A 23,338-nucleotide genomic window follows, 5' to 3' on the forward strand; every position below is an offset into this window, starting at 1 on the left:
AACGATGACGCATTGAATTCTCAACTAACGGCAACGATCACGCCGCGTTGAGGGGGGGACGGTGCCGAACGTGGCGACCGCGGCCAGTCCTCGTACAGCGGCACGTCCGACGGCCCAGCGCCCGGGCTTGAGACTGTGTCCCCGAGACCCGGCGCCGGAGACAAAGTTTTTAGTCGAGTGGTCACTGTTGATGGGCTTTTTGGCTAGACTAAGAGATCATGCTCAGGCTGAACGTGTAGGTAACACGTTCGGCGACGGTAACATCAGGAGCTTGTGCTGTGCACCTGAGACTTCTCAGCACCTTGGGGTGAGGAGCCGATCTGTGCCTCTTCGCATGGCTTCTGTCCTGTGACCCTTTGTCTCAAAAATGGTTAATGCCAATCTTAGAATTACTCGCCATTCTCTTCTTTTCCACTTACTCCTCGTGCCTTTCCCTGTACCCTTGTTCCCTATTCCTTCGTGTCCCTTCTCCAGTGCCCACACATCCCTCACTCATCTGTTTCCTCCCCTCCTGGCTGTTGGCTCCTCACTCAGAACTAGTCACCAGCATCCCCGTCTGCGTCTACGAGCTGCCCCCACACTGTGTTACCTGCCTCCTCCAATCACACCTGTTCAGTTAGTTCAGGAAATCTACAATCTTGAGTTTTTGCTTCCCTTAAAAACTCCCTCCAAAAAGACGGGACGGGAGAGCAATGCATGTTTTTGACACAACTAATTGAGTAACTGCTTTCCACGTTTGGGGTTCAGAGCAGATGTTGCCCACCCAGGATGGCTCTGCTAGAACCCAGTGGTTCTGATTAGTGTCTGACACATGAGCTCTTTTTTCCAACTGGTTTCCTGTGGGTTCTACAGGCCCGTGAGGACAGGTCCTGCTCTTCCCTGCCATCCGTTGGCCTCGTGCCTCCTGTCTCATGCCTGCTGTTATCCGGATCCCACTGGACTCTCCTCTCCTGCCTACATCCCCCCAGAGGTCCCTGGCTCCACAATGTTCTATCCCCTGACTCCTGTCATTGCCTCTCTGGTCACACCGGGTAATGGACACTAGGGTGGCACTTTGGAATCAATACCAACAGTAGCAGTCACAAAAAACACAATGCAAAAGCAAGTGCATAATTGTCTGTTAATGAGAAATTAGGTCACTCCCTGATCGTTCTGGTGCTGGCTGTTCCTAGAACTCATGGGTCCTGAGAGTTGGACAGTGTTGCACGTTTGAAGGTGCCTGGCCTGTGGCCACAATTCCCGCCACATCACTCTGTTCAAGTCCATAAAGTGCTAACACACCTCACAGTACTGGTGTCCCAGACCTCCCGGTCTCCTGTTGGTGTAGGTTACCTGACATGGATGCTACCTTGAAATTACACTCTTCATAGAGATAAGGTAGTAACGTAAGCTTTCAATTTAAATTATTAGGCTGTTACACTTACTAATCACCTTACTCCAATTAGAATAAACCCCCTTTTTATGGCCAAAAAGTGCCATTATTATTAAACTGTTTTCTTCTGGAGTATATTCTATTTCCTGCTGCTACTGCAACCTCCACGGGTGTCTCTTTGGCTGCCTCCCTGAACTCAGTCACAGTGTCAGAGCTGGAAGGTATCTCACCTGTGGTTGACTGAGACAGCAGTGCCTTTTACAACTCAGTGATGAAAATGGTCTCGGCTATGCTGTCCAACACAGGTGCTGCTTGCTGCATGTGGCTACTGAGCACTGAAACGTGGTGATGTCACTAAGGAACTGAACTTCCCATGCTCCTTGTGTTCAGTGTGAATTTATACGACCACCCATGGGACCGGTTACCACACTGAAGAGTGCAGCTCCAGACCAACCTCTCCCACGTCCCTCAGGTTACAGCAGTGACTTCCAACCTTTTCCATCTGGAGGTGCACAGGAATTAAGTACTGAAACTCTGCGGCACATCAAAAATATATTTTTTGCTGATCTGACAAAAAGTGAGTATAATTTTGATTCATTCACACCAGGCAGCTATTGTTGTGTTGGCTGTTGTCATTTTTTTATTTGACAGTCTAAGGGAAAAGAGGTCAGTGTCCCTTACTAAATAGCAGGTACTGCATGTTTTAAAAATTCCCGTGGCAAGTGGCTGAACATCACTGGTTTGTACTCAGAGGAGAAGCGACATGTCTGGTGTTACGGATCCCGAACACACTACACCCGCCACCGCCCAGGCCGGCAGCTCCTGTTCCTCACTTACTGCTTTCCCTCCCGTTTTTTCTTTCGCCTGCTGACTTTTCTTATGGTTTCCTCTTTTTTATCATTGGCAAAGAAAAATATTGCACAAAATGATTATATCCCCTACTGAAGATTAAAAAAGGAATAAATATTTAGGTATTTAGGTCATTCTATAAACAATGATGGTAAACAGATAGTACTGTTTTTGTATACTACAGATAGTATTAATTTCAAAAGCAGTTTTCATCCATTTCAACATAATTACATATGTGGTGGGCTGGTTCCACCGTTGGTACCTCACAGAAAAGAACTGAAAAGTCTTTGCCTGATTCTGTGGTGCCAGGGAAATTTTTAATGATGATCGAAGCTTTGACTACATTCAGGATACTCATAGGTCTCTAATCAGACCTGAGCAGCGAAGCAACTGGTGTTACTGAGCCCTTTCTAGTACAATCTTTTTGCTGCATGAATTCTTTGATGTCTGATAAGGGCTGAACTTACCCGAAAGGGCCTCCCACACTCCTGGCACTCGTAGGGTTTTTCACCTGTGTGGATTCTCTGATGCTGAACAAGACCTGAGCGCCCACTAAAATCTTTCCCACATTTGTCACATTTATAGGGCTTCACTCCAGTGTGCACTCGGTGATGTCCGACGAGATGTGAGCGTTGGTTGAAGGCTTTCCCGCATTCGTCACATTTATAGGGTTTCTCTCCAGTGTGAGTTCTCCTGTGCTTACTAAGGGCGGAGCTATGACCAAAGCTTTTCCCACAGTCATCACACTTATAGTGTCTTCTTTCCCTCTGCCGCCTCTCTAGCCTGCCCTCACTTTCAGAGGCATCTTTGGATTTGGGATGTTGAGGAACGTCTTTGTTCACTCTGTTGTTTACCTTCCCAAGAACTTCTGTGTCCTCGGGCACATCTTCCTTCCGCGATAACTTTTCATTCTCAGTCCTGGTTTTATCACCTGAAACAAACAGGCCCTCTTTTAGGTTTGAGAAGCAAAGAGCCTATGGAAGACAGAACATACAAGTGTTACAAATGTGTCGTTAAAAAGTCACACAAATGAGGTACTTGGCACTATCAAAAGATTACGAAGATGAAGGGAAGGCAGCAAGAGGCCAGGGAGGAAGAGAGCAGCAGGATACAATATTTGGGAATAGATTAAGAAGAGAGGAAAAGGCAAAAATGTGGATCCAGGGGTCACCTGGCAAACCTGTGCAAAGGCAGAGTAGCAAATGTAAACAGGGACTACAGACACACCCAGGATAAATAAGAGGGGCGTGGGAGGCACGTGGTGAACAATCAGAGGGAGAGGGAGAAGCAGGAGGATGGTGGGTGACCTTGTGCATGTGCTGGGTTGAATCCTTTTTTCTGAGACTATCAGTCCTTACCTGTGTTCTGTCGGGAAAAGCAACTACGTCTGGCTCACTCTTTCCTTGGCTTCAGTTGACACCCTCTTCTGCTTTTCTATGTCTCCTACATCCTTTACAGAATCTGTGTTGGACAGCACAGACCGAGACCATTTTCATCATCCAGTTGTAAAGGGCACTGCTGTCTCAGTCAACCACAGGTGAGATACCTTCCAGCTCTGACACTGTGACTCTGAGATCAGGGAGGCAGCCAAAGAGACACTTAAGGAGGCTGCAGTAGCGGCAGGAAATAAAATACACTCTAGATGAAATCCCCCTCCCAAACTTAACTGAGGTTCTTTCACTGGATTGTATATTCTTCCTGATCAACCTTGCTGTACCCATGTCTTCTGTCATCTACCCAGATGACTCCCAAATCTCCACCTCCTCCTACACCTTTCTCCCAGATTTAGAAAATTAATTTAAACTACATCGCCTGCTGGACTTTACTTACTTGGATGTTTCACAGGCACTGCAAATCCACAATATAAAAACTGAATTCAGCCCTGGCCAGTGTGGCTCTGTTAGCTGGAATGTCTCCCTGTAAACCAAAAGGTCACAGGTTTGATTCCTGGTCAGGGCACACACCTGGATTGCGGGTTCAGTCCCCAGTTGGGGTGCATGCGAGAGACAACTGATCAGTTTCTCTCTTGCATCACTTTTTCTCTCCCTCTTTTACTCCCTCCCCCTCTCTCTAAAATCGATAAGCTTATCCTCTGGTGAGGATTAAAAAAAAAACCAACCAAACAAAAGCCTGAATCCACACCAGCTCTTCTTCCAACACAGATACAGGCAGATCTCGGAGATACTGAGGTTTGGTTCCAGACCACCACCATAAAGCGATGACTACAATCAAGCAAGTTGTAACCTTTTTGCTGGTGGAGGGTCATGCCTTCTATTTGTAAAAAACACATCTGTGGAACACAATAACACTAGGTGCAATAAAACGAGGTCTGCCTATACAGCCCCTTGTGATTTTTCTTGTTGCTGACGCCATTATCTGCCAAGTAGCCCAAGACACAGATGTGGGCTGTATTAAAATACCCACCCCCCCAACATCCAATCAGATCGTTCATTCTATAGTAAGTAAGTATCTCTTGATTTCTCCCTTTTCTCTCCCCAGCCTTATTCCTGCTCTGGCAGACCACCCTCTATATTTGAGAGGGGTCTACCTCCACCCCTGGTATGAACATCTTTCCTCTCTACTATAGCTGTTATTTCACTTACAGACTTCAAAAAATAGAGAAGAAAATGATTTAATTATCTTGAAATATCCTTTGTCTATTTGGCATATAATCCTTCCAATCTTTTTCTATGTCATTTTTAAGAAACGGAATCACAGATAATGATTTTTGTGTCAGCCACGTCTCTACGTAAAACACTAACAGATTTCCATCTGATGGCATGAAGTTCATTTATTCCGCATGGTGTTCAGGAATCTTTACCACTGGCCTTCGATTTTCCTGCCCACAAAATTCTCCAAATTAAAACCAAACTCAGAGCAGGTACTGCTCTTAGGGTGTGTGATGCTCTTCTGCTTCTTTCCCCCACGGTTCTCTCTGCCTGGAACATCCCCCATCTCAGCTCACACAAACACACCGATGCCTCACAGGCCTGCCTCAGGGAGCTACCTGAAGAACTCAAGCATCTTGCCTTTTATTCCTTTTCTCAGATACCTGGCACAGAGCTGCTGCTCAACAAATGTTCAGTGAAAAGAGGTGTGAACAGAACAGAGTCTCAACCTCACCTCTAAAGCAAACAATAGCCAATGTTCCACATTAAAGCACTAACAGCCTCCTTTAAATTATACACAAGTGAATGCTGTGCTTTCCAGATATTGGCCAGGAATATCTGAGCCTAAAATAATTTTTCAGATGAGGCAAACCACCGGGCAGGGACCCCGGAGAATGAGAGAGCCACACCGGGGAGATTAGGGTAGTGAGAATGGAGTCAGGGAGGCGTCCGGGACACGAGTGTCTCCACAGAGGGTTGGGGCACTGGGAGCAGAGTTTGGGTGAACTGGGTGCGATCTGTGTCCTTTTCAGTGTGGCCTGAAGATGCATGGGACAGCCTGGTTTTAATTCGTGAGCTACTTAGTGGGATGCGGAGCAAACCACAACCAAAACCCCGTCAGCCTGACAGGCAGACACAAACAAACCAAACACCTGCTTTGCTGACTGACTCTTCTCCGCTCCACTTCCTCCAGCTTGGGGGTGTGTTATGGATTGAACTGTGCTCCCCCAAATCATACGTTGTAGTTTTCACCCCACTGGGGCTGCATTTGGAAAAAGAGCCTTTACACAGGTAATTAGGGATAAAGGAGGTGGTAAGGGCGGGGCCCTAACCCAGCAGGTACAAGAAGAGGGAGAGACACCGGGTGTGGGTGGGCACAGAGAAAGGCCATGTGGAGACACAAGGGAGCCCTCACCAGAGGAGCCCCTTGGTCTTGAACTTTCTAGCCTTTGAAACTGTGAGAAAACAGAGTTCCAGTCTGCAGTGTTCTGTTCCAGTCGCCCTCACAGACTAATGCAAGGGGTCGCACAAGTCCCCCTGCTCATAATGGAAATGAAAGGTGATCTGGACAGGATCACCAGATACCAACAGGTATTAACTTGAATGAATACTTAAGTATCACCCTCCACCTGTTAAACCAAAGAATGCTTGTAAGTCTAATGGAAAACAAAAATATAATTTCTGTGACAGGGCAAGGGTAGAAGGGGGATGACATCTCCCACAGGGAGGCAGAGGACAATGAGGGAAAGCTGGAAAGGAGGAGACAGTGAGCAGGCTCCTCTAACATACGAGGCACCTCTTCCCTCACACGTGAAACCTGCTCCTTACCATTCGCCTGGGGCTCCTGTTGGGTCTTCTTGGGGAGGAGCTGGGCAGCCAGTGACTCATGTGGCCTCCTCGATGCGGCCAACTTGTCCAGGAATGTGTCCTGTGTTTCTGACTGGGCTCGGACCTGGGAACAAGGAAGCATGATTGGGCTCGTAAGGTAGATTTTCCTGAAAGAACTGCAAGAACTCCAGAGAAAAGATCAAAAAGAACATCTGCCAGGGACCATGGATGTAGATAAAGGGACAAATTCTTGTTAGGTTACAAATGGCAATAATGACTAAAAAGAGAACCCTAGAGTCTAATCTCCACCATTCTAGATACCGAGAGTGACATTCAGTGTCTCTTTTCACGGCGATGTGCTGAGGCCCAGGACTTCAGTCCTGCACCTCGGAATGTAGACCAGCTCCCACCAAGCGGGCGTTTCTCCGGTCACTGCTGACCACCAGCCACCAGCACTATGTGGTTGCTGAGCACTTCAAACAGGGCCAGTAAAAACAGATCTGCAGTGTAAAATACATGCCAAATATTGTACATAATACAAAAAAGGTAAAATGTCTCAATTTTATATTGATTACATATTTTAGGTTACACAAAACATACTATTTAATTTCACTTGTTTTTATTTAAATGTAGCTCATATTTCTGTTGGACAGTGCTGTTCTGTAATATCCTTGACATTCACTAACCCCAAGCTGAGTACTCCTCTGGGAAGCTAGATTTCTTATTACAAGGTAACCCATCCTTTACGTGTGGATGTTAGAAAATTGTTTTCTTGATACGCGCGCGTTCCTCTGACAGTCTGACGTCGCTTTACTGTGCCCCGCCCCCCAGCCTGTTCTTCTCCAGGGTCATAAGTTAAGTAACTCGGGCCGTTCTTCCAGATGCCTTTTCTTGGCTGCTCCACACGCCCTGCCCCTCACAGCTCGACGCCCCTTCCCACCTGCTCCGGAGGTTCATCGAGCTCCCTCTCCAGATCCTCCAGCACAGCCACCGCCTGCTCCCCGGTCTCGGGGCGCTGCGCCTGCACCCACGCTCGCAGGTCCGCGGGCAGGATGCTCAGGAACTGCTCCAGCACCAGCAGGTCTAGAATCTGCTCCTTCGTGTGGCGTTCTGGCCGCAGCCACAGCCGGCAGAGCTCGCAGAGCTGGGCCAGGGCCTCTCGGGGCCCCGGGGCGTCCCGGTAGCAGAGCGTCCTGAACAGCTGCCGGCAGAGCTCCCGTCCCCGCGGCCTGGCGCAACCCCAGCCCCCGCAGCGCTCTCCTTCCCCCACCGCTGCCGGGTCTTGCTGTCCCCCGGAGGCCAGGGCTGTGGCCATTCTGTGCTGACTCTCAGGAGATCAGTCCTCTATTGGGATCGATTCCAGGAAAATCTTGGAATCTCGTCTCAGAGAAATAACGAGCGGCTGAGAACCCGAATACAGCGGGACTGACGCGAGAACACGGATCCCAGTCTAACTCAGTGCAAGTCAGACTTTCGGTCCGGTCTGGTCCGGCGAACTCTCAGGAGCACCTGTGAGCCGGACACCCCGCTCAGCGGGCTCGTTCGCGCTGACCCAGGACTGCTCGCAGCCGCAGTGCGCTGGGTCCTCTCCGGGAGGTCGCCCGGCGCTCCCCACCTGCGGGGGGGCGGGGGAAGCGGGAAGGGGTGTCCACTGACTGCAGCCCGGACCCAGTCTCTACCCAGGACCGGGACCGTCACCGTCACCCGCCTCCCCGCTGCTACCCCCAACACGGCCTGCCCCCTACGCCGCAGGCGCAAGGAGGAACCAGAGACAGTGTCCTCGGTGGGCGGGATAAAGGCCGCCCTCCGAAGACCAAGCGGCACTTCCGGCTGCTCTAGGAAGCCCGTCTCGGCCGTCTCGGCGGCAGCCCTCCGCTGGAGGACCCAGCCGGCGTCCGTTGACTGACTGGAGCGTGAGGCCCGCGAGCCCGGCTTTAAAAATCTTTTCCCCTCTCAAGGTCTTTCCGGTTTACTCATTTAAAAAGCAATGTGAATAAGGAAAGCATTCACAAAGTTCAACATTTAAAAAGAATAAGTGTCCCCTACCTAGCACCTGGTTTCGACCAGCTTTTCATTATGCGGATCATCTTCACCGTCTTCTACAGAAAAAGACAGCGTTTCCGCTCCTTTCCCCCTCTGGACTGATTTGGGGGATTGTACATAAAAGACATCCTCAGTCTTGCTCTTTTTTTTTTTTAAACAACATAACATTCAATCGTATGTGCTGCAAATTTTAATAACTGGCCCGTTGGTGTTCATGTTGGTCGTCCCAATCTTTGCCTTTTCAGACGCAGCCACGGTAAACTTGAGCCACACATTTCTCGTATACGAGGGCCGACCCGCCGCACACATTCCAGAGACAGAATCACCGAGCAGGGTACCCCTATCTGCGCTTATAGGGCCAAGTTACCAAACATAGAACCCACTGCGATGCCACTTATACGCTTGTCAACACGTTACGTTTTCACCTTTGCCAATCTGATGGGTGAGTAATGCTTGCCTTTCTCACACAAATATTTATCATTCACCTACTATGCCAGGCACTGTTCTGGAACCTGCAGCTACACGTTAAAGCGAAACAAAGCTCTTGCCTTCATGGGATTTGTGTGTAACAGACGGGAGGCAAGCAATGAAGAAAAACAGAGTGTACTAGATGGTGAATGTCAGTACTAAGGAGAAAAATAAAGGACATATGGGGTCTGTGATTGTAAACGTGGGGGGAGGGGCGGAGTACTGAGGCTCTCACTGACACTGACACTGACACTGACGCGAAGCCTGGGGGCACTGAGCATTTGGAGGGAAGGTGCTTTGGGGAGAAAGACTGCGAATGCAAAGGCCCGAGTAGAGTGTCTGAGACACTGTAGGAACAGGAAGGACGCATCTGGAGCTGAGGGAGCAAAAAGGCTGCGGGAAGTGTAAAGGAGGACAGGTACCAGGGCCTTGGGTGAGTACAAGGTCACTGTTTTTTATTGCAAGACAGAAAGCCATTTGGAATTTCTAAGGAGAGGAGTAACACGATCAGACCTAGGTACCGAACAGGTTTTTCTGGCTGCTGTGTTACAAATAAACTCGTAAGTGAGGGGTCTGGGCAGGGGCAGAGGTGAGAGACAGGCTGGGAGGATATTGCTACCTTACCAAGGTATCTGCAATACCTTGCAGATATTGCTACCTTAGGCAGACCTGCCTAAGCATGACATGAAACCCTAAGGACATAACTGAAAAGCCATAAAGGAAAAGATTTGTACAACTGGTGATGCAAGAAGTTAGAATATAAGCTCAGAGTAAAACATGCCACAGATCTAAAAGACACAGGGCTGATCTTCCTAACATGCTGGCACCTCTTATAAAAAAACAAGAAAAATATGACTAAACCAATAGAAACATCGCAAAAGATTTAAGTAAACATTTACTTATAGAACACAAATATTAATAGACAAAAATGGCGTACACTATCTTTGTAAGGGAGCCTGGAAAGTCAGATTGTGTGTGAAATATGCTGATTCTTAAAGAGTTGCTATAATTTTCTATTAGAAACAAGACAAAACAAACCTACATGGGGCGCGACTACCATCTCTGGTCCACGATGTGAGCAGCCCTGGGAATCGGCAGTCTAGTCACCTCCCGTCCACCATAATTCGTTCCAGTATCATAAAATAGTTTTTGTGTTTCACCATGTTTTTAGTGTGAATAATTGATAGGTTAATATATTTCACCATTAATCAGCAATTTAGGGTTTTTTTCCCCCAAAGTAGTTCATACCTTAACTCTAAATTCACACTTCGGAGGAGATTATTCCTCCAACTGCATGAAAAGTAGGGAGGAGAGGAGGAGAGCAAGGGACGGGGAAGAGGAAGGTAAACACTCCAATTTCCTGAGCCACTTATTTCTGAGAAATTTCACAAAATGACCAGCGGCCAGTCCAGCAGTCACGGGCTTGGAAGCTTTGTTTAAGTGACTCTGGCGGGCATGGCAGGGGGCTCAGAGCTGTCACCATCAGGTCTGCAGCCTGCAACCTGGTGTCCCGGGGAAGCAGAGCTAGGAGCAGCTCCACCCACGTCGCCAGGGCCCCTCCCCCACATGGACTCCTCTGTTCCCAGATGTGCGATGTTCGCAGTGACCGGAGGCCAACCCGCCCTGGGCACACGGATGGGGCCCCTCACGCTGCATGTCCTCTGGGGGTGGACGAGGCCTAAGCTCAGGCTGAAGCGTTTTCCACAGTGGTTGCTCCGTGTGGCCTGTCCCGGTGCAGGTCGCCTCCTGCCTACTGAGGCTAAGCTGTGAGGAAAAGCTCCACCACACTCACTGCCCCAGAACTACTCGGTCCAGGACAGGTCCCAGATGCTGAGCGAGGTGGGCTCCCAGTGGAAGTTTTGCCACAGACGCTGCAAGGACAGGATCTCTCTCCAGGATGAATTCTCAGGTCCCATGAGGCTTGAGTATTGAGCAAGTCTTTTCCCACATTCGTCACACTTACATCTTCTCTCCTTCAAAGTGTTTCTCTGATGTCTTTCTGTCCACCCTTTGGGGTCTAGGGTGTCCCCACATCCAGGGACCTCTCTGTTGGTTTGGCCACATAAATTTTCTTGGGATCCACATCTATAGGAAGATCCTGTTTTTGAATCAATTGTCCTTTTTAATTTCTGATCCCATCGTCTGAAATGAAAAGCACAGTATTTGAACGTCACTGAAGTACACAGGAAATAACATCGTTACGGCACCACACTGTGCTGTACTCCATCGCTGTACAACGCACATACTAGAGGCACATGGCTCACATACATCAACAAAATGGTCTGACAACGTTTGAGGAGGACACTGGAAGATGGCAAACAAGAGGACTAGGTGACGTGATACCAGAAAAGGGTGAAGAAAAGTCAGGAACAAGAGTGACCCAATGAACAAGTACAGCATGGAAGAGAATCAAAGGCCCGAGAATGGGTTCAGCAGGGAGGCCAGATGTCCAGAGGACAGGGATGGAAGAACAGACTGGGAGGATGGAGGTGACAGTGCAGGGATGTGGGGACAGACAAACATCACAACTGTTCTCACAAAGGAGACACCAGGAACCTGTCAGCATGAAGCCACATTGTAGGTCATTCAAGACTTGCCAGAGAAGGTCCTTCACCAGATCCGACATGCCCCCCTCTCCTGACCCCAGAATTCCTCTGCCTCTGTCTCCTGTGAGGGTCCTCTGGGCAGAGTTCCAACATCCCAGGCTGGACTCGTGGCCACTTCCTTAATGGTTAGTAGTTTCTGAAAAAAGTGAGATTGCTCCACTCAAGAATATTTCCCCTGAAGTAACCCCATTTTAGGACTCAGAGTGAAAAGCAAATTTGTAACTTTACAGGGATAGTGCAGGTAAAAACAGTATACTTTGTGTTGATTACAGACATTAAAAGAAAAAACTGAGGAAAAGGCGACCATCTGGACAACTGATGAAGGAGGGCACAGTAGAGTCAGACCTAATCTGGGCAGAGGAGTCAGGGACTCCAATCGGAGAGTGTAATGACAGATAGAACGCACGGGGTCCATGAAGGATGACCAGACACAAGGCCAAGAAGGAACATTGTCAAGGGCAGAGGAGCCCTGGCTAGGGTGGCTCAGTGCAGTTATGTGTCCTCCTGCAAAGCAAAGGGTCACAGGTTTGATTCCCAGTCAGGGCACATGTCTGGGTTGTGGGTTTGGCCCCCTGTCCTGATCAATGTTTCTCTCCCTGTCTTTCTCCCTCCCTTCTCCTATCTCTAAAAATAAATAAATAAAATCTTAAAAAAAAAAAAAAAAGAAGAGGGCAAGTTCCTGACCGCAGCATGATTATTTACAACTTTTACCTTCTACACAAGACTTTCCTGGCACAGGAGAGTCATGGTGACAAGGACCGGAACAGCAGCGTCGCATTAGTGAAGACAGCTGATGTACCTGGTTTCAGTTTTCCGTTAACATTAGACTTAGCAGGGCCACTGGTTTAAGGACACGTGGATTACCCACCGATCAGCATGGGCTGTGGTTAAGGACCCAGCTGAAATCCTGTCACGTTCTTTTACATGACGTGGGTTAACCTCTCTAAACTTTTATGTCCCCCATCAAAATATCTTAGAGAAAATTTCCCTGAAAGGTACAGAACAGTTCTATACTCTTTATCCATAATCATAGCACAATTACAAAAACAGAAGAAGTGTTACAATGTGACTAACTAAACTATAGGCCTTATTATATAGAGCGTTTTTAGAATAACTACGAAGAGCATTAAATTCCATGCCTGGTGCTTAGTAAAACCCAGTAAAGGGCTGCAGCTGCTCTGTGACCTGGCCATCCAAGCGCTGGCCCCTCGGTTCCTGGGCACAGCACTTCGGACAGTGCAAGGGCGCCCTCTAGTGTTCTCCCTGCCCTTGCTTCCACCCGGCATCTTTCAAACACACCTTCAACCTCCCTAGCCTTTGAGGAAAGGCTCTTTCAGGAATCAGTCACGAAAAGAACACGAGGCCGCTTCTAAATGTTGCTTTCCGCTAGTTTAGATCTTATAGACAATAAAATATAGTGAGTTAACCAACCAGCCTACACAGCCTTCTCCATTCATCCTGAACGCAAATCGAACTGGCACATCATCGAACAGAACCACCACAAGCGCCGCAATCAGGGAAGTTTGGTCGTCCCTGTGCTCTAAGCCACACGGACCTGACAGACCACAAAGCACGTGGGAGTAGGCGCAGCGCTCCCAACGAGGGCTTAACAAGGCGACGGCTCCTGCACCTGTGGCTCTATGAGTCCCGGGCCACCACGCCCCACTCCTTCCACCAGTCTTAGTAGGGCCAGTGAGACGGCGGCCGAACCCTAACTAGCCCCTCTCCTCGCCAACACCGCGGAAGTGCGTTAGCGGAGCCAGTTAGTAGAAAGTGCGACCACCAACCGGCCCAGCTGAAGTGCAACCCCAAAACCCACCCTCAAAAAGCATAACGCAAACCCAACCTGGAAGAAGTGCACTGACCATTCCAATCCATAGAAATTTCTCACGTAAACTCTGTCTGTAGGAATGCACTCAAGAACACAATCCCGCACCTGTTGGGCCCGAGGAAGTGCATCCAATAATCCGGTCCGGAGGAAGTGCTCACTTAATTTCAGACCGCTGGCAGTGCACTCAAGAATTCTGTCAGGAGGAAGTGCTCACGGAAATTGGGCCCGCAGACAGTGCACTTAGGAAACCTGTCCCAAGGAAGTATTCAGTAAATTCTGACCGGACTCAGCTCCGCTGAAGTGCACCAGCGAAGTCGCTTGGTCCTGCTCACTTCCCTACCAACCCGGCCCTCTCCCACTCCTCACGCCTCCTGGCCGCCACGCAGCCAATCGCATGGAGCGGGGAGGGCCGGACCAGTGCTGAGTGGGCTGCGTGCCTGAGCGCTGTCTTGTGGGCAAAGGAGAGGATGGGGACAGTGTTCGTTCCGCCCCAGTTGTCACTTGTGGGTCACCGCTGGAGGCCGGCACTTCCAAAGCGGGACGGCAGAGTGAACGGGCTTTCCCCATCCCCAGGGCAAATGTTTCACGTCCTTTGAATTGTTAAAGTGACCTCAGCGTGTTTGGAAACGTTTAACTTTAGTTTCCTAAGTCTACCCAAGCACATTTTCATTATCAGAAAGAGATATAAAAGAAAGAACCCAGGAATTCGCAGGGGCGTGGATAGGGTCCAGACTCAGTCACCAGCCGGCCGTGATCCTGACCGAACCAGACCACCGGGTCCCAGGACTCGGAGAGCACGCTGGTGGCGGGGGCGATGCTCAGAGTATTTGGGAAAAGCATGGCCAGATGCCCGCAAAACACAGCTGTTTTACTGTGCTAGGGCACCGGGGGAACAGCGGGAACACACGGCAGGAATCCAAGGAAAGTGTTAGGAGATGGGTCTTGGCCAGAGGAGCCCACAGTCCGTCCGGGGAAATGATATCTGGCGCTTAGAAGCTTCTGGTACGGATTTGGGCAAAAGCACGGCATCCTCTTAAAGATGTTAAACTACAAAACCTTTTTATCCCCCATGCCATCGGCTCTCTCTAGATTTGTTGTCATATTTTTGTTATTTAATTTCATTTGAAGCAAAGAAAAATTCAATTTTAAATGATGACTATGAATTTTACTATTGGCAAAGATATTGTGCAATGCCAGTTTAAATGCAAATATAAAAGCATTTAAATTGCACGTGGAAACACCCAAATTACACACAGTTCATACCTGAGCCTCCCACACAGAGGTGGGCAAAAGTAGGTTTACAATTCTAACACAAATAATACAATTATTAAAAGGGAATACTAGACTTTCGCGTACTCACAACTGGAACGCTCTGTTTGCCCACGTGGAATGCTCACTGGAAACGCTGTAAAACTGACCAGTCGCTCTTGACACACATTCTACCTGATGAGCAAAGACCGAGAGGACAGAGAACAGGGGGCGGCTCTCCTTCACCTGTGCTGCCATTTTGGTGAAGTTGCCTAATACAGGGAGGTGACACGAATCAGAAGGATTATTGTTGGGCACCTTGGCTGTTCCTGTTTCTTAGATACTGTCATTTGCTAACTTTCTGACTTGCAAGCAAGCCCTGGTTGCAACAGACAGTATTGCAGGCCAGGTCCCCAGTAGGGGGCACCTGAGAGGAACTACACATTGATGTTGCCTCCCTTCCCCTCTCTCTAAAAATAAGTAAATAAAATCTCTTTTTAAAAAGTATAATAAAACACACAATATGGATATTGTTCAGAATTATGTTCTGACTGTGGCATCATGCATCTGCCTCTCTTCTCTATTAACATGTTTGATTCTTGATGTTTCTTCCTCTTTGTCTTCCCTCATCCCCTGACATTTTCTCAACTCGTTCATTTTTCTTTCCTTTAATTTGTTCATAGATGAAAAATATCCCATGTTCTGGAAATATTCTGGATACAGAACCAATGGAAAACTGTGACTATCTCAGATAAGGAAGAAAATTTTCTCTCTTCTAAGTGGGCCAGCAACACATAGGAAAACGCTCTCTAGTTCTCACTGGGTAACAAGTAAAGGACCACTGACAGCTGCTATGACAGTCTGAGAAGGGAGAGTCACTGTCCCAGTGCCCCTTACCGCAGGACCACGGGTGACAGGGTTCTGAAGAACCACGCGGGTCTCTGGTCTCCACCGGCTGGACCTGGACAGTAAGCGCTGGTCCAGGAGGAGCTGCCTTTCTTCTGAATATTTCTCGCCCACATTCAGGGACTAGAACCTGAGGAGAATAAAGTACATCTGGGCTAGGAGAGAGTCCCTGTTGGAATTAAACATCTCCCCCAAAGAGAGCCTCCTGTGGGAACACAAACCCCAGAAAGGATAACTGAGTCTGACTCAGCCGTAAGGTGTGGTATAGCACCAATCAGAGAGCAAAGGAGACATAAATGCACCCTGAACTATGAGCCTCTTCAAGTCTCCCTTCACGGGAGCCATCCACTGGGGAGGCCTTAGCTCCCCGTCCCCTCTGCACCTAGAGCGCCACTTCCTCGCCGCTTCTCTCCGTGTCCTCCAGTGCGGTCATGGCCTCCTCACCGCTCTGTGAGTGCCGCTCCCGCACACAGCCGCATAGCCCCGCAGGCAGGAAGTGCAGGAACTGCTCGAGCATGAGCAGCTCCAGCATCTGCTCCTTGCTAAGCGTCTGGGGCTGCAGCAACAGCCGGCAGAGCTCGCAGAGCTGGCTCACCGCAAGGTGGGGCCCAGGTGCATCCCGGTAGCCGAGCCGCGTGAAGAGCTTCCAGCACAGCTACTGCAGGAGGGAATCGTTTTTCTGCGAGAGGGTATCCTCGCTCCAGACAAAATCTTCCTTCTTCCGCTTCACGCTCAGAGACCCTTCATCCAGCTGATGGCTCTGGGCTGCAGCTTTCTTTGATTCTGTCGTCATCTCGGGATAGAATCAGAAAACCCACTTCTGCTTTGTGAAGGGTCTTATTTAGTTTTAAGTACTCTCCTGGGGGGTAAAAAAAAAAATTACTATTACTGCATAGGAAGATGAAAGATCACATTATAGAAACAGTCATTTTCTATGACACAACAATGCACTGGGCAATTACTACGTGTAAAAGCACCGAAATACCTGCTTTGTGAGTGCAACTGTTACATAATTTCTACCTCGAAGCAGCTTAAAATTTAAACTTAAAAACAAGATAACTTGGGGGAGCATCTGAGATCTTACTCCCAGCCTATGTCATCAGTTTGGCTCAAATACTGTTATAAAAACAACAACAACAAAAAAATCCCCAAGATAACTTAAATAAGGAACATTAAATATAAATACAAGGCAATACTGAATGTCAACATGCCACATGCAGTTAAATTATTTTAAGTTGCACAGAAATGAAGGACCAGAGGAAAATGACCGCAGTGCTTCATGAGGCTGGAGACAGAAAGGGCACAAGAGGGTGTTCTTTGGTCAGGGGAAGCTACTTAAAAACTGACTGAAGAGTGGGTGGGGCCTGAGTAGGATGTGGGAGACACAGGAAATTACAAGCAATGAACGACATGAACAACTGGTTATGGCAGCGACACAGAAGTGGGAAAGCGACAGGTGAGTAAGTTTGTACGAGGAGGTCACAGAGGCCCTGAAAGCCTCAGATGTCACAGCCTGGTTCAGACTTTTGTCTTTCAGGCACCTGGGAACCAATAAAAGCTTTGGGCAGAATGACTTCACAAATACTTTTGTGCCCACAGGCCCTTCTCCGCCTTCCCAGTTTCACCACTCAGTGAAGGTCTCGGACATTGAGGCACTCATCTCACCAATGAAAAGAAATATAAACCAGCAACATCGCGTTCGCATGTTTTGTGTGAGTCTAGTTATTAAAAGTCAGGTCCCTCAGACTTGTCATCACGGGCGAACGGTCCGTCTGGTTTCTGAACAGAAAAACAGAATGACAGGAATTTAGAGTTGAAGCCTGGAGTACAACAGGGAAATGCAAACATCAATCCTTCAGGTCTGTCTACGAAACATTCCATCCAGTTTGCTACTGATCGTCGCACTGACACGCACTTTATTAACAATCTTAACACACGCCAAGCACTGGGCTGGGAGCGGTGCTGCAGGGGCTCCCGAGGAAGTCCGGGTTTAGGGGTAATCCTCACGTGGGAACTTTGTCAGAAGCGGGTTCCTGGCCCTGCTCCGGAGATGCCCACTGGGTTGTTATGCTGTGCGCCTGGAAAACCTGTACTCTTGAAGTACAAGTATAAGGAATGAGAAAAATAGCATTTGAGTTTGCAAGAAATTTACAAAGATTTTGAAAAGAAATGACATAAAACACACATGGATGTAAAACATTTAAAGCGCAAGACACACTCCACACCACACACTGGAAACACTTGCTAAACGCTGAAAGCTGAAGGACTAAACACGCCGCACGGTGGAGCCGCTGCATATCCTAACGGGTGTGAGGTGGGGAGGAACGCGTGTGTACACGTCGTAGCAAATATTTCCTGCAGGTGGGGGAGCTTAAACTGGACGCTAAAGGGTGAGAAAGATGCAGAAAAGCAAAAGGGGAGGGGCCGGAGCGGCCCGCAGGGTCCGTCAGGTGGAGGACTACAAACCCACAGCGTCTGACAGGAGTCACCACGGCGCAAGTTCCTGCGAAAGGGCGACTCCTCCCAGGAGAAGTAGGCGCCGCGGACAGGGGCAGACGCCGCCCATCGGTCTCCCCAAGCCAAGCCGCTCCCCGCCACGGACACCCCGGAACCGCGCTGGCTGGAGAGCACGCCGCGCCGCACCACACCCCTCGCGGTGACGTCAGCAAGGCGGGTAACTATGGAAAACACAGGCTCCTCTCCAAAAGGGGCGGGTGCGAAGGTCCCCCGGACGCCGAACCCACTTCCACCTTTCCTCGGGACTCCTCTGAGTTCCGGGCCCAGGGCGCCGCAGGGCTGCCGCGGCCCCGAAGGGAACTTGGCGGGGACTGGAAGTTTGCAGGACACAAAGGGCCGGACACCCTGGTCCCCAAGCCCGGACTCACCTCTCCCACGAGGCCAGTTCCGATCGGACACTGCCGGTGAAAGGACGGCGCTGCGCCGCCTGTCCGCGTTTCGGTCCGCGGACTTTTCCGAGTCTGCGCAGAAGATGCGCCAGCCTTGGGTTTTTTGATTCCCAGAAGCCTCCTCGGCGCTCGGACTCCATTTCCCAGGAGCCTTGGCCTCGGTCCTGAAGGTCTCGGGGCGTGAAGGCTGCGTTCCTGTCCTGGGCGGGCGCTTCTGCGGCACCGCGGCCGGGCTTCGACCTCAGCCTGGGGCGGGTAGTGGAAGCCCGCACTGCAGGCACTCAGCTTTTGCAAAGCCTGCCTGGACTTTCCCCGATCCCTCGGTTCATCCCCAACCCCGGGGACGCACGTGTACTCAGTGGGATTAATCACAACCCTTGGCTCTAAAATGTGGACATTCTTGGATCCACTTCCCAATCCAGAGAACTACAACGTTAACAATAATTTGCATTTACTACTCTCGTCCTCCCGTCATAAGTAACCGTTACAAATTTTGTGTTTATTGTCCTCTTTCTTTTAAAAGATAGTTCTACACTTTTTGTAAAGTATATGATTGTCCAATCTCTATGTTGTACACATAAAAGTAATACAAAATAGTGTTGAATGTAAACTGATTTTTGAAAAAGAAAATTCTGTTGGATACAAATGCATGTCCAAAGAACACATGGTTTGATCTAAAAGGTATCATGTCACAGGTACTATATTTGCTTCTTTTCACTCAACAATATGTTACTAAGACTTATCCATATTGTTGAGTTAAAATGAGTGTTCATTACTGTATAATCCATTTGTGAATATAGCATTGCATTTGTCCATTCTTCTCAAGATGGGTGGATGCACTGTCATTTCGCTCCTGGATTACTGCAATAACCTGGTCAGTGGTCTCCCTGCTTCTACCAGTGTTCCCACAATCTGTTATCAATAAAGCAGCCTAAGTTCCATCATTTCCTGAAGGGAAGCAGAATAGGCCTCCTTGACACATGCACCTGGAAAACAGCAAACAGAGAGGCTTTCTCTGAACTCTCCTAACCTGCCTAAAGACAGAGTGTCCAAAAGCAATTCAATGGTCATAAATCCCCTCTTGGGGAATTTCTTCCACCAGGGAAGATTGTCACAGGTGATTGAAAATAAAGGGAATTAAAATTTTCTATATGTCTAACATTTTGAATAGGAGAGAACCGAGTTATTCATTTTGTGATGCTGCTGTCAGACTGCGCTCAAGCAATAAATACTAAACAGCAGGACGAACGTGGCAATCCAGTAACCTGAGAGCTCGCAACCTGTTTGGACGAATGTAACTAACTCTTTAAGATCGCTCCCCGAAAGGAGAGCATATAGAGCTAACCTAATGTAGATGGATGTTCTTAGATTTTTATAGTACAGAAATATCCTTTTCCTTATGCTTTTCCCTGTACTACTTTTAGTTTTACATTATATCTTTTGACCTGTCATTGCCTTGACAATGTATCTGTCTTTATCTCTAAGTATTTATCCATTTAATTATTTTACCGTAGGGAGTGATGTACATAGATAACAGAATACTCTTGGATAGTCTTCTTAAAAATTTTTTAGCCTGATTAAAATGTTCACAGGGAATAATCCCACCTGTCCAGGAATTCCACACACTCCAGTTGTTGGTAAATGTGAAAAAAAAATTAACACAAGGAAAGGGAATGTATTGGCACCGAATTTTAGAATGCTGATACCAACTCACTACGCACAGCCAGTGAATTTTCAGAGTTCTTGTTAAGTTGTTGGAGTAACTTTAGGGATCTTGAGGGCAAGAGTTAAGCAATATAATTGAGTGATGGTATTTTCAGGCTTAGTCTCTGTATTTAATTGTTTTACGACCCTATGAAAAGACCAAGGTAGCAAATATAATGTGTTAGGTGGGGTAGAGAGACAAACTGCCAACATTGTGTACAGGCAGCATTACTAGTGATGTTTTGAATGTAAGTATATCCTAGGGCATAAATTTCTACATCTGAATGTATTTTATGGATTTCAAAATTATATTCTATTGCATGTGCAAATCCAGTTCTGTAAAATTATGATACATATTTAAAATAACCTCTCTCCCTCTGCATCTCTTTCTTGTTCTTTCTGATTGCTGTCTTTACTTCACCCTTATTTTCTCTGAAAGCAGACCTTTTATACCTATGATTGATAGAAACACAAGGGACATTATTTTATTTGTATATTAAATATCAAAGATATTACTTTTTGTTATAATGTGGAACTAAACTGGTACGAGATATATCAATTTTAATGAGTATGCCATTTATTCAAATAGTTGCATGCCAAACCCATGTCTTTTGACATGCTAGATTCCTCCCTCTTTTAATATACTGTTTGAATTGCTAAATGCTTGGTCTTGACAGGAAACATGGGCTAACAGAGGTTGGAGCAGAAAAATGGGAGTTCTTTCACAGAGCTTATCCTACTAGGTTTTTCTGACAGGCCTCAACTGGAGCTGGTCCTCTCTGTGGTTCTTTTGATCTTCTTTGTCTTCACTTTGCTGGAAAACACATCACCACATCATCCCACCTGGGCCCACATCTCACCCGCCTATGCACCTTTTCCTCTCCAACCTAAGTTTTCTGGATGCTTGTTACACCACCAGCTCTGCTCCACTGCTCCTGGTTAACCTCAGAGTGCAGACAGGTCTCTCACCCGTGGTTGCTGTGTGGTCCAGCTGCGTACGTCTCTGGGGTTGGGATCTACAGAACACATTCTCTTGGGAGTTATGGCACTTGACTGCTCATAGCTGATTGCAGGCCCCTCTGCTGCGTGGTGCTCACACTGCCCCGTCTCTGGGCCCTGGTGGCTGCTGCTTCAAGGCTCACTGGTTTTGCCAACTCTTTATTGCAAATAGTGCTCATCTTGTTTTTCTTTCATTCTATTAAAGCACTAATTTTCAACCTTTCTCATTTCATGGCACACGCGAAGTCATTACTAGAAGTCTGTGGCACACCAAAAAAAATATTTTTTGACAATCTGACAAAAAGTGAGTATGATTTTGATTCACTCACACCAGATGGCTATTGTGTTGGTGGTTGCCATTTTTTTAATTTGATAGTCTGAGGAAAAAGAAGTTAGTATCCCTAAATAGTCAGCTATTGCATGTTTTAAAAACTCTTGAGGCACACTGGTTGCAAATTGCTGTAATGAAGTCACATATCACTTTCATTGACTTGCATATGATAGCTCCTCCTTCATCCCTGGGAGAAATACCTCTTGATCACGCTGCGTGATCCTGCTAATGTGTATTGGAGTTTGGTTTGCGATTTTTTGTTTGTAGGGGTTTTTTTTGTAGTGTTTATCTGGGTTATCAGGATATTTGTCTTGTAAAATGAGTTTGGAAGCGTACTTCCTCTTCCATTTTTTTTTGAAAGTTTGAGAAGCGCTGATGTTAATTTTTTACATGTTTGGGGCGGGAGGGGTAGCTGTACTTAATATCAGACAAAATAGACGTTTTGAAAATAAAGATGTAATTGAAATACAGTATTATGTGAGTTTCAGGAGTATAACATGGTTATTCCACAAAATAGTCTTAAAGCAAAAAATGGTAACAAGAGACAAAGAACATCATTATATAGTGATAAAGGGATCAATTCATTACGTTGTAAACCTTATCTGACGAACATTCAAAGGAAGAATCAGATTGTGACCGGAACCCCAGAAGCACCCTCGATCTCTCCTTGCAGACACTGCTCCCCAGGGAGCCACACCATGGACTGCCAACACCGCAGATTCATTTGCCTGGTTTCAAATTTTATGTCAATGAAATCATATGGTATGAACTGTTTTGTATCTGACTTATTTCACTCAACATTGTATTTGTGAGAATCATTTATGTTGTTGAGTGTACTAATAATTTGTTTATTGTCACTATTGTATAGTATTTCAATATAAGCAATACTATAGTTTATTTTTAGCTCCTTTTATTTAATTTATAATTTCCCACTAGAAGGTTAGCTACATGGAGACAGGAGCTTTTGATTACTGATATATCCCCTCTACCATGGGTGCTCTAGTAGAATTTGCTGAGTTAAGTTGAATTTTAGGTTTTGCCCTGGCTGGCATGGCTCAGTGGACTGGGTGCCGGCCTGCAAACCAAAGGTCTCTGGTTGGATTCCCTGTCGGGGCACATGCCTGGGTTGCTGGCCATGTCCCCACTGGGGGGCATGCCTATCTCTCGCACATGGAAGTTTTGCTCCCTCTTTCTTCCTCCCTTCTCATCTTTCTAAAAATGAATAAGTAAAACCTTTAAAAAAGACTAGTTTTTAGCCACTCAGAAGTGCTCAAGCCCTGCATTAGCTCCCTCTCAAGCCAATAATAGTTCTCCTCAGTAGTTTCCTTAGTGGCCCCGGGACTTCCTGGTTCCTGAGTATAAATCAGGGGGCTCAGCAGGGGCTGTTGTATCCTGTGAATAACTGCAGGGAGGCTGGAGGTCAGTGGAGACAGCTGTACCAAAGAAAATGATCGCCACAGTAGGTGACTACACTGACAGTTATGTTCTAAAGATGAGAAAGGACAGATGAGATTATAGGTTGGATAAACCGAGGAATGAGAAATGTTTGGATCTATTGATAAAAGTAGTTTTTCTTAGGCCATTTCTGCTTTCTGGTAAAGTTGGAATATGGCTACGTTTACTCATTGGTTCTCTTTGGATAACTGTGGAAAGTTTTAAGAGATCCTTGGTGATGTAGACAATGAGTAACATTTAAAACTAGAGTTGGTGGGAGAGCGATTTTCAACTTCTGCAGCTCTTCACAGAAGTTGGAGAACAACCAGGAGTTGGAGAACAAAGCCCTAGAGATCTCATTAGACCAATTATTAGAAAGGAGCCCCTGACAGCAAGGGTCTTGTTTTCTCTGCGTCCACGGGGA

General features: G+C 47.4%; 1 protein-coding gene across 23 annotated transcripts; it reads right to left on the minus strand.

Annotated features, from left to right (window-relative positions):
- Positions 1-1,822: 1,822 nt before the first annotated feature.
- On the minus strand, positions 1,823-18,535 carry ZSCAN16 (zinc finger and SCAN domain containing 16). Of its 23 annotated transcripts, none has more exons than XM_053915679.2 (8): positions 17,548-18,534; positions 17,206-17,319; positions 16,136-16,399; positions 15,532-15,670; positions 14,747-14,906; positions 7,379-11,091; positions 6,439-6,562; positions 1,823-3,152 (listed from the first exon to the last, which is right to left on the minus strand). In XM_053915679.2, exons 6-8 carry the CDS (start codon positions 7,751-7,753, stop codon positions 2,632-2,634), a joined length of 1,020 nt encoding a protein of 339 aa, XP_053771654.1. In that variant the 5' UTR covers positions 7,754-11,091; positions 14,747-14,906; positions 15,532-15,670; positions 16,136-16,399; positions 17,206-17,319; positions 17,548-18,534; the 3' UTR covers positions 1,823-2,631. The 23 variants fall into 23 exon arrangements, 22 of the variants coding, with proteins under 22 accessions (XP_053771654.1, XP_045059557.2, XP_045059563.2 ...); XM_045203622.3 differs by having other exon boundaries at positions 17,456-18,534; XM_045203628.2 differs by having other exon boundaries at positions 18,426-18,515.
- Between the last annotated feature and the right edge of the window lie 4,803 nt (positions 18,536-23,338).

This window comes from Desmodus rotundus, chromosome 12, assembly GCF_022682495.2.
Source record: "Desmodus rotundus isolate HL8 chromosome 12, HLdesRot8A.1, whole genome shotgun sequence".
In the NCBI taxonomy this organism is placed as follows: Eukaryota; Metazoa; Chordata; class Mammalia; order Chiroptera; family Phyllostomidae; genus Desmodus; species Desmodus rotundus.

Bases quoted from the DNA above. Each gene is read 5' to 3' on its own strand.
- ZSCAN16 (XM_071219906.1), bottom strand. From the start codon at position 7,753: ATGGCCACAGCCCTGGCCTCCGGGGGACAGCAAGACCCGGCAGCGGTG. The intron at 6,563-7,378 runs GTGGGAAGGGGC...CCTTGTTCCCAG, and splicing joins TCGATGAACCTCCGGAGCAG to GTCCGAGCCCAGTCAGAAAC. The intron at 3,153-6,438 runs GTAAGGAGCAGG...TGTTTGTTTCAG, and splicing joins ACAGGAGCCCCAGGCGAATG to GTGATAAAACCAGGACTGAG.